The sequence below is a fragment of the Topomyia yanbarensis genome, chromosome 1 (genome assembly GCF_030247195.1).
Source record: "Topomyia yanbarensis strain Yona2022 chromosome 1, ASM3024719v1, whole genome shotgun sequence".
In the NCBI taxonomy this organism is placed as follows: Eukaryota; Metazoa; Arthropoda; class Insecta; order Diptera; family Culicidae; genus Topomyia; species Topomyia yanbarensis.
In genome coordinates, this window is record NC_080670.1 from 28041497 (window position 1) to 28053626 (window position 12130).

The following is a 12130-nucleotide window of genomic DNA, read 5'->3' on the forward strand; positions in this document are numbered from 1 at the left end:
CAAAAAAGGGGACAACATAAGCATGAAGTTATATAAAACTGGAATAAATAGAAAAACACAGAAATGTACTGGATAAAAGGAAACAAAAAAATAAAAAATCGGTAAACAAAATGTGAAATGAGCCAAATACTTAAATAGCCAAAAATAAAACTCAAAATACAAAAAAAAAACAAAAACCTTTAGATACAGTCTAATTGTGGACAATAAGAAAACTGAAAGAATGGGGAAAAATTGCGCAGGGTTTTTTTAATTTGATTATAGAGGTTTTAGCCTTAAGGTCATTCGCCTCTTCGGGTTCAAAAAATCTCTTAAGGAAAATCTCTAACCCTTATGCGAGGTTGGGATTCGAACCCAGGCAAGCTACGTGCAAGGCAATCGATTTACCAACTACGTTATGCCCGCCCCCTTACGTAAGCTGATTAAATATATCGCATAAATATAAATGAAACAATTTTCAAGAAGTTAAATGAAATAAATGGGAAAAATTTAGAAAAAAAAAATGGTAGAATAGAATAGTAGATAAAATAGAAAAAATTTTAATAATTAAAAATAAAATGAAAAAACTACAAATATTTAAAAAAAGTCAAAATAGCGAGCAATGTATGAAAAATGTTATGTAACGAAATAAAGAGAATAAAAGAAGCAATGAACATGAAACAAATATAAAAATAAAAGGGACGAAATAAAAACCGAACAAATTATTTACCATAAGATAAGAAAAACAGAAAAACTTCATTCAAAATGAAAAGTGAACGAAAAATAAAATTGAGCAAGATGAAAAACATGATAGTAGGATTTCAAAACGAAGTGAATAGAAAAAAGAAAAAGAAAACTTCAAAAAAATAAGAAAATGTCATAAAGGAAAATGTGAATAACGAATAAGAACAACGAAATAGGGCAACTAGAAAATTTTATTGAACTGATCGTATAAATAGAACAAAAGAGAAAAAGAGCAAAACGATAATGGGAATAGGTAAATAATAGAAAAAAAGTAGAAGAGAACTTGAGGTTATATATCGGCTTTCAGTCTGGAGAAAATGTCAAACACGGTTTATGTACTTTATATCCGACGTTTCGGCGACATAAAATGCGCCTTTTTCGAGGAATTAAGTTTGTTACCGCGTTATCGTCAAGCACACCTTTGTTTACAGGAATCGTCGTCATACTGGGCTGTTGCGCATATGCCAGTTTATACCGTTTGCAGCGGGTTTTAATTTATCCGAAAACGGTCCCATCATGAAATCTGTTTTGTGTTTACTGTTTTGTGGAGCAAACACAAAACAGATTTCGTGATCGGACCGTTTTCGGATAAACTAAAACCCGCTACAAACGGTAAAAATTGAAAATTAATTCCTTGAAAATGGCGCACTATATGCCGCCGAAACGTCGGATATAAAATACATAAACTGTGTTTGACATTTTCTCCAAACTGAAACTTCAAACTCTACCAACAGTCGAAAATTTTCCAAAAGTAGAAGAGAACGTTAGACAAAGTACATGAAAAAAAAAATTAATGGTAAAAATACAACACAAAGGAAAAATTAAAAAGCAATCAAAATGGAATACAAGGAATAAAAAATGCGAATTAGAGAACATGAAATAAAGTAAAAAATGACAAAACAGTGAAAAGATTAGAAGAAATATGAACCCACATTAATTAAAAAATGAGCAAAATAGAAAATGCTGACACAAAATTAAAAATAAGCGAAAAACATAAAAAAAGATAGACGAACTCGAATATTTTAAAATGAAATAAATAAAAAAGAAAAAATGCAAAAAATCAGAAAATGTAAAAAAAAAATCAAAAAATGGAGTAAATACAAAAAAATTAGAACTGAAAAAAAGAGAATAGAGAAAATTATAAATGAAATGTTTAAAGTAAAAAATAGAGTTATTATAGCAATACTGAGTAGTGGAATAATAGAGAAAAATACCCGTTCAATAAAATAAAGGCCAAAAGGCGTGTAATAAAGCGTGTAGCCCATTAGGCATAAATACGTTAGGCATACTTAGATTAGGGCACAATGGTCGATTGGCACAATAGACCTTAAGCATAAATAATCATAAATTGATGTATTACTTAAAGAAACTTATTTTTCCGGCGGCGATAGCATCGGGTGGTTAGAGCCTGAATGGTTGTAGTTTTTCGATCATACAAAATTAAGCTGGAGCCTGGATAAACAGTTTGCTCAAGTATAAGAAGCAGACCATTACTTTAGTACTCGTTTAGTACCCGGCATACCATTTATGAATTGCGCATATATTAATATCTTTGATTTGATTCCTACTGCTGTCGACAAAAACGACACGATTAAATTTGCCTTGAAAAAGGCCGCCAAACGCGGTCGAAACGTCGGGCAGTTTTATAAACATTTCGTTTGCTCAAGCTACATTGACTGGGAAAGCCGTAAACATTCACAGAAATTCCAGTTCCAGTCGATATAATACTCAAAGACGAGCCTAAAGATTCTTTTTTTAAATTATGTCCTTCGTCCATTATGTCTAACGTACATTATGCTAACCATCCATTTATGCCTAATGTCGCGCATTCTGTAATAAAAAAAAAACTTTAAAAAATATTAATTAATAAACAAGGACACAAATATCAAAATGGAGGTTAAAAAGGCAATTTAAAGAAGATGGAATTAATCCAGGTCGAAATGGCGGAAGAACGAAACAGTAACGTGGATATAAAATTTCAGAAACATTAGAAAAGGAATAATTAAAATTGGAAAAATTTGTATAGATGGATGTATAAAAGAACAGGAAAAAGTAGAAAAATAAAATAGGAGAACAATGCAAGTATAGAAAACAAAACTAAAGAAATGAAATGCATATAAATAAAATGAACTAAAAAAAATAGTAGGACAATGAATCGGAGACTGTGGAAGAATAAACAAACATTCCCGCGGAGCAGAGTCTACTGACAGCAAGTTGGTGTCAGTTACTGACGAGTGGAACACGAAACACTCAAATCCTCTTTAAGTTAGGTTTTGTGCCCTTAGGGGAGCCTCTTATATAATTGTGCAAAAAGTACCAAATGTTCGAATTTTTTTTTGAAGAAGTAAAATGACTTCGACATGTGCGCTATTCTGCAAAATGTTTATTAAGGTTTCATCTATAAAATAAAAATTTTCGAGTGTAAGGGTGTCAAAACCGGCGTACAAAATAGCAGAATAGCGCACATGTGTAAGTTATTTTACTGCTTCAAAAAAAATTATGAAACATTAGGTACTTTTTGCCACAATTATATAAGAGGACCCCTTAAGCTCAAATTGTTTCATCTATTTTTTTCCTTTAGGAAAAAATAAAGGATGCATAATAATTTCGTATTCATCCTTTGATTGAGCAAAATGTATTACAAATGACGGGGTTTCTGTTGGTTTTGGAAGCCCTGGGTATATTGACCAACGCCATGTGAATCTGGGTATAAAAATTCTTGGATTTAAAACTACACACCTCATCATTTCAAGTTCAGGAATTCTTCCACCGTATGCATTACTACGAATACATCTACCTGTTGATCGCCTGAAAACAAACATTCCATTCAAACCGCCCGTACCAAACCAAACTAGCTTTATCCCTTCCCAACTGACAGCTTCCTCTTGTCCTCCCAAAATCCCAAACCAAAAGAAGGTCTCAACGGACCTGTTATACGAAGCACAACACTGCCGGGAACTAACTGACGAACGGGGCGAAATTCGATCAATGCTGATGTGACCGAGTTCCGTGTATGCATGGCCATGGAAAGTCAAAGCGGGGGGGGGGGGGGCTTCCTCCCTGCTGCAAGGAGTAGGCGTTGAAATACGACCCCTCGCGACCTAAATTCGTTGTCGTCGTCGTCGTCGTCGCCTGAACTAACTTTGCTAAGCGTGGCAATTTACACGCGGCTGCGACCACGTTTTTACGGTAATTGGAGAAATCACAACAATCGCGAGAATTGCCCGCACTAAATAATACCATGAGAAATGGGTCAGCTCTGGCAACACAGCCAGGTAGGGCAGGTTCAGAGCATCCAACAACATCCGGTGTGTGTGTGGGGGGGGGACTTACCTTGATTGAGTACGAGTTTATCCTTTGCCGGGGTAGCATGTTGAACGAGGAGAAATCCAAGCGGCGGGAGAAGATTCCGTTGGCGCCAGATGTCGCCCTGGTTGAAGAAATGGAAAAAAAGAAGGAAAAATGATTACTTTATTGATTTATTTATGATCGATTACGGCAGTTTAAATTATTCATCGGGGCTTGGGCTTGCGTTTCGGGGGGGACCAAGCCGACAGCAAGGACCCCACTAGCAGAGGTGTGTCTCGCGTGCCAAGCAAGCAAATATTTTCGTCGTTCGCTTGTAAGATAACCAACCCCCATAAAGTACGACCAGTCTGATAAGAGCTGTTTGATAAACATTGCAAATAACGAGCGAGTCTCTTATCGATTGATGCAGTGGAATTTTTCGTTGTCCGTCGATGACAGTGCGACGGGGCGCCTACAGCAGTTAGGGGGAACGTTATTGACAGATTGACAAAATTTTTCACTGATCGCAGTAGTCATAGCGATTGCGTTTGAAGCTCGCTACCAGCAGCAACCCATTAACTATTCCTGCCGTGACGTGGCGATTAGCGAAATTACCACCTCAGGGCCGTCGATTATCGCCGGATTGGATCAATTACGCCACCAGTGCGCGCACTCAACCAAGTAACACTTTAACGCCGACCTAGGTCACCGCTAATCCGACGACGAGTAGCGCGATGCAAGGTACCTAAATCCGTTCGTCGCTTCCCACGACGAACTCCTGCCCACCTTGGCCTTCTTCTCGACCGGAACCGGCGTCGGATTGAACATGGGGTTTATTATATCTGCTGAGACTCTCGACAGATATCATCGTCCGAAACACGCTGACTCAGTGAACAGAAGCAGAATTGGATTCCGGTCCCCGGAGGGGGTGGTCTGCCTCTCCGTAAACAACCGGGTAGCGAGTTGAGTGCATTTTGCGTCACAAAAAAAATGAAAAGTAACAAAACAGCTCGTATCTTTGACTAGTCGTGAAGAATTTGACACTAGACGGAAAATTCTTTCACTTTTTCGATCCGTCAATCAGATACGGATCCCGACACAGGAGCTGTAGGGGAAAGCAGTCGCGACAGCGACGGAAGGTGCAGAAAAAAAAAGGCACTCGATTTTAAATTCAATAAATTCGACTTTTCACATTGCTCTGAATCGGGTTTCGTGTCGCGCGGTTGAGCCCTGGAGATGCTAACTGGTGGTGGTGTAGGTGAGATGTGGCTACCGGGCGTAGTGAATCACGCCGCCGGCCGGCCGTCCGGTACGTTGTACGTATGCGGGGAGTAGCCGCCGAGTTGACAGTCACCATCTAGCCGCGGTTGCTGCCATCAATGGAAGCATCGATGGACCCCTCCCGGTTGGCGGCTGGTTGATTCCGTGGCTGGGCGGTGGAGAGCGTGATGAAGAGAAGCAGGGGATGTTGTTTTGTTCCTTGCCGGTTTTTAGCTTCGTTCGGTTTGAGTTTGTTTTTTTCTTCTTCTTTTTGCTCGGGAATCGTGAGAAAACAGAACTCGAATCTAAACGTAAACAAGTGGCTGGTGAGTGTGGGTTTGGCTTGGTGTGTTATTCATTTATTCACTGTATTCACGATGCTCGATTGAAATACTGCGGCTAAGCAGGAGGAGAATTGCAACGAGGGAGAGGGGCTAACAGACAGCAGAAAAAAGATCATTTTTTCGCGCGCTTGAACAGATGGTTAAAATATTCCTGTCCCGGAGCGCGTGTGTGTATACATCTTTTGGTTTGTCCCAAATACCTCAATATTTCGGAATTTAGTTGGGAAATTAATCTGCAAAGCAAAGTCGTCGCTGACAGTACCGAAGTTTGTCTGTCGTGTTTACATCGGCTAAAACTGAACAAACGTGACACCGATTGGAAATTTTGCGCGTGGCTTTTCCACTCAGTTGGAGCATGGGGGAAGCAAAGCGAGTTGGTAAATTTACAAAACTTTAAGCACTTTGGCGAATTTTAAAATTTCGGATTGTTACAGTCGAAGAGTGGCGCTTAAGCAACTATAGGTGAAAAATTATAATTTATATAAAATATTTCAGAATCAAAAATATATTAAAAATTCTGAGCTCTAAATTGTAAATTTTAAATTGTAAATTCGAAATTGTAAATTCGAATTTGTAAATTCGAAATTGTAAATTCGAAATTGTAAATTCGAAATTGTAAATTCGAAATTGTAAATTCGAAATTGTAAATTCGAAATTGTGAATTCGAAATTGTAAATTCGAAATTGTAAATTCGAAATTGTAAATTCGAAATTGCAAATTCGAAATTGTAAATTCGAAATTGTAAATTCGAAATTGTACATTCAAAATTGTAAATTCGAAATTGTAAATTCGAAATTGTAAATTCGAAATTGTAAATTCGAAATTGTTAATTCGAAATTGTAAATTCAAAATTGTAAATTCGAAATTGTAAATTCGAAATTGTTAATTCAAAATTGTAAATTCGAAATTGTAAATTCGAAATTGTAAATTGTAAATTCGAAATTGTAAATTAGAAATCGTAAATTCGAAATTGTAAATTCGAAATTGTAAGTTTGAAATTGTAAATTCAAAATTGTAAATTCGAAATTGTAAATTCGAAATTGTAAATTCGAAATTGTAAATTCGAAATTGTAAATTCGAAATTGTAAATTCGAAATTGTAAATTCGAAATTGTGAATTCGAAATTGAAAATACGAAATTGTAAATTCGAAATTGTAAATTCGAAATTGTAAATTCGAAATTGTAAATTCGAAATTGTAAATTCGAAATTGTACATTCGAAATTGTAAATTGTAAATTCGAAATTGTAAATTCGAAATTGTAAATTCGAAATTGTGAATAAAAAATTCGAAATTGTAAATTCGAAATTGTACATTCGAAATTGTAAATTCGAAATTGTAAATTCGAAATTGTAAATTCGAAATTGTAAATTCGAAATTGTAAATTCGAAATTGTAAATTCGAAATTGTAAATTCGAAATTGTAAATTCGAAATTGTAAATTCGAAATTGTAAATTCGAAATTGTAAATTCGAAATTGTAAATTCGAAATTGTAAATTCGAAATTGTGAATAGTAAATTCGAAATTGTAAATTCGAAATTGTACATTCGAAATTGTAAATTCGAAATTGTAAATTCGAAATTGTAAATTAGAAATTGTAAATTCGAAATTGTAAATTCGAAATTGTAAGTTTGAAATTGTAAATTCGAAATTGTAAATTCGAAATTGTAAATTCGAAGTTGTAAATTCGAAATTGTAAATTCGAAATTGTAAATTCGAAGTTGTAAATTCGAAATTGTAAATTCGAAATTGTAAATTCGAAATTCTAAATTCGAAATTCGAAATTCAAAATTCAAAATTCAAAATTCAAAATTCAAAATTCAAAATTCAAAATTCAAAATTCTAAACTCTAAACTCTAAACTCTAAACTCTAAACTCTAAACTCTAAACTCTAAACTCTAAACTCTAAACTCTAAACTCTAAACTCTAAACTCTAAACTCTAAACTCTAAACTCTAAACTCTAAACTCTAAACTCTAAACTCTAAACTCTAAACTCTAAACTCTAAACTCTAAACTCTAAACTCTAAACTCTAAACTCTAAACTCTAAACTCTAAACTCTAAACTCTAAACTCTAAACTCTAAACTCTAAACTCTAAACTCTAAACTCTAAACTCTAAACTCTAAACTCTAAACTCTAAACTCTAAACTCTAAACTCTAAACTCTAAACTCTAAACTCTAAACTCTAAACTCTAAACTCTAAACTCTAAACTCTAAACTCTAAACTCTAAACTCTAAACTCTAAACTCTAAACTCTAAACTCTAAACTCTAAACTCTAAACTCTAAACTCTAAACTCTAAACTCTAAACTCTAAACTCTAAACTCTAAACTCTAAACTCTAAATTCTAAATTCTAAATTCTAAATTCTAAATTCTAAATTTTAAATTCTAAATTCTAAATTCTAAATTCTAAATTCTAAATTCTAAATTCTAAATTCTGAATTCTAAAGTCTAACTTCTATATTCAAAAATTTTGTTTTCTAGTAAACATTTAAATATTGAAAATATTCTTGATTATGAAAGAATTATCAATTCACTCAGAAAAGGCGCGTAAGCGCCACTCTTACAATAAGAGTGCATTCCCTTCCACGGTTTGATCCAACAAAAGTGCTGCGAAAAGGGTCCTTAGAATACGAACAGTAGGTTGCCCAAGCGATTGTTAATGATTCCTTGTTTTTTACAGGTATTCGTAGTTTCTTTAGTGATTTTATTCACGTATATTATTCGATGATTTTTTTATTCATGAACCCCGTAAGCGCCATTCTAAAACATTTTTTTATGATTCCCTTTTTAAGTAGTTTTTTAAAGAATTTGAAAGAGTTTCATTTTCACTTTAAAGATTCAATGTTTTACCGTGATTAACAATTTCCCACTCCCATCAACTAAGGCGTATCGAAAAAAACATAATCTCATGTGCTTCCAAAATAAAAAAAAATTGAAAATCGATGAAGCTGCGGCCATCGTCCTATACATCTCCTTCTACAACGTTTGTAGTAATTAGGACTCTAATAGCGGTAAGCTTGAAGCTAGTTGGAACCGCCGCACGGTACTATCTTTGATTTTAGGCCTCAGTTTAGTCCGGTCTAAGACGTTAGTACCTGTCATCGCAGAAATGGCTGCATCCTGAAGCCAAATGAAAACAGTGTAAAGGGGCGCCATATTCCTCTTGCATACATCTCAATAATTTGAATCAACTTTTCGACTTTTATGTGCAATATTATGGCCCATGTTGTACACAAACCATATGAGGGCAAGTAAGCAAGTTTTATCCCGTACGAAAAACAGGTATAATCGAGTTTTAAATGTCATATTTTGATATTCTTTATCGTCCTATCCATAAGGTGCTGCACGCTCATTTGAAAATGCCATGTCGAAGAGTTATATTGCAAGTTAGCAGAAGTCGAATAATTTTGAAACAAACCGTAGAACGAAAATTTAAAATTGGATGCAAAGCTGCATTAAAAAAATTGTTTTCGTTTGTTAGTTTACTTATGGCTATCGAAATGAGTGAAGCTGTTTAATATACCCACAATTTTTTAGTTAGTTTAACTAGAGGAAAAGAAAAGAATATATAATCACACTGTGTACTCTTTTCTACTTATATCTTCTCACAAAGAACACAATAAGCAAGTGGAAGTTTTCTTATAATTTACGGCTTTCGAAAGAATCCAAACTAAGATTAAATAAAAGATTGTAAATAAAGCCATGCCATACAACCTAAGTAACACTATGACGGCAAACAATCTGCTACAAATATTCTCATTTTGATCGTTATTTAAATAACATCGAAGATTGCTTATATTGTTTCACTATTTATAATTTTCCATCAGATCTTGGACGATTAGCATTTCCACTGTAGACCAATGATGTGAAGAATAAAAACTGCAAAATTCAGTACGATTGGTCCAGGAAATATTGAGCTACGGTTAACATGCATTTTGTCGAGGTGCCTCCTGAAGATTCACTGTCTGCATCAAGTGTCAGGTTCAATTTGTTAAGTTATATCTGTCAATTGATTATCAGACAGATTGCAGACTATAGGAAGTAATTAATTGCAATTTATTATTTTGCAACCGGGACTTGAAGCTTTCTCAATTTTTGCACGACGTCGCAAAATTTCGTTGAACTGATCGTTTTAGCAATACAAGATGTTGAAAGATCAGCAATTTGGATTTAACCCATTTGACAGATTTACGTCGTTGAAAATCAGCTTCTCAGCTCAATTACTGAACTTTTGGTATTTCAGGATTGATTAGGTAATCGTGCTAATAATTTGAATTACTTCATTTTCAGCAAAGTAGGTCTGCCAAATTCTATATGCATGGTTAGTGGAGTAGTGGGGTAGGATGGTATAATAAGCACCACCAGGCTAAAATGTCAGATTTCTTTTCCAATGACCACATAATTATCTGAAGCAAATAAATAATTGATTTTGGCTTTTTCATGTGCTGCAGAACAGCAACTAATACAAACGTTTCCAAAAAAGGTAAGCTTCTATTATTGTTCTGTAAGGATTTGATTTGATTTGAATTAGTCAGGTTTGGCTGAACGGTCTGACTACTAAATATAATGTTAGAGAAGCTTTTTCAATCCTTGGAGTGGCTAGAGACATGCAATACAATTCTATAGCGTTCACGATAGTATGCACCATTATTAGCAAAATAGCGAAATAACGTTGTATACCATGTTCACACTACAGAGTTAAAACATGTTTTAATAATTAGCAGCAAGAAAAATGTCATCGAGATAGCGTTAAAACACGTTTTACTTGTTGTGTGAACGTAGTATTAGCCACTTGAATCTTAAATAATTCTAATGTTACTTTGTTTAAGCTAAATCGAGGATTACAAAATTATTTTAAAAATATAAATACATCAGACTATTAAATAGCATAAACAGTGAATTTTCTATTAACCTCATTGTACGGTTTTTAACATTGCCGTGTATGGCCGACCAGAACGCAGTAATGCAAATGGCAGCATCATGTTACCGGAAAAAGACGAAAATATGACATGCTCCTCTTGCGCATACTTCGTTATCTTCAATCCTCTCTTCGACTTTCTTCTGGATCAATATGGCTCTCTTTGCTCGCAATAAAGCCAGTTTTAACAGGTAGAAAAGACAAGCACCGTCGAACTATGTTTACCTAGAGCACTCTAGTTAAAGTGTGGCCAAGAGGCCATGACGTATCCAAACGAACATGAAATTTGACGTATTCACAATAGAAATACGTCAGATTTCTGCTCGTTTGGATACGTCAAACGCGTCTTGGGCGCACTCTAACTAGAGTGCTCTATATTTACCTGTATTTTTTATTTTTCTGTTCTTTCCTTCTCTCTACACGCTTGATTCCAATTGCTCATCGAAGAGTTACAGGAGAGCATTTGGATAAATCGAATCGATTATCGCATATTCAGATCAAAGTTGTTTTTTACGAATTAGAATCAAAACTGCAATAAGAATTGTTTTGATTATTTTCTTTTACATATCGCTGTGAGAATAAGTGGGATCATTTTATTCCGTAATATAAATCAATAACATGTTATCACGAATTATTGCCCATATATCTGTCGTTCACACATCAAAGAAAGTGAATAACGAAAAAAAATAGTTTTTCTTTATTGGATAGATCCAAATAAATGACAATCGGATGTAGATCGTAAAATGCACTATTTTATAAATTTTCTTATTTTCACTACCAGTTCTCAAATTGAATCAGAATGTCAACTGCTTACAAAGTAACTCCATTAATACCCTAAGCAAAGATTAAATAAAAGATTTTAAATATACGCATTTTTTCTATATGAATAAACTCACATAAAACATCCAAATAAACATATTTTAAAATTGATTGCGAACGCAACGGCGATCAATACATTTGTTCGTAAAAATATATTGCTAGGATGCTCAAAACATTCATTACTGTTTATTTATAAAATCGTAGAAATTTTGTTAGCAAATAAAATCGTTCCAATCTGCATTGGTGAATTACAGAAATAGGCAATCAATATGAAATATAACACTTGTGAATTTAAAATGATCATTCTGTCAATTTTTTGTTTGGCCTTTGTTTACTTTTTATTTAAGCTTCGCTGAAAAAAACGTGTACAATTTTAATTCGCAGAGTGTGATCTAACCTTTATTTATAATTGATATTTATTCCAACCTTGTGAAAATTAGCTTGAAATGAATATAAATATTCTCCCCCCCCCCCGTGTCGACAGGTATCGTGTTCAATTAGAATTATATTCACAGTTCATTTTGAATTCAAATTGAAATATTTCAACCAATTTTTGAATCAAAGTTTAAAATAACTATCATGGCACGATGGTTCAACCACTTCAAACTTATTTTCTTTTGTGCATTAAATATTATGTCACTACAAAATGCTGTACATCATCGGCCAACTATAAACTATCCACCAAGTTAAAGTTCTAAGGTCAGAAACACATCAGTTACATGTTGACCAAATTGTTCTCACACGCTATGGAACAAGACATATGACGAAGAAAAGCTATTT

General features: G+C 34.2%; 1 protein-coding gene across 1 annotated transcript in view; it reads right to left on the minus strand.

Annotated features, from left to right (window-relative positions):
• The window catches only part of LOC131677178 (headcase protein), a 259685-nt gene that overhangs the window by 176494 nt on the left and 71061 nt on the right, over positions 1 to 12130 (minus strand). Inside the window, exon 2 of the mRNA XM_058956873.1 lies at positions 4054 to 4150. Within this exon, the coding sequence (XP_058812856.1) occupies positions 4054 to 4150 (97 nt within the window). The remainder of the gene's footprint in view (positions 1 to 4053; positions 4151 to 12130) is intronic.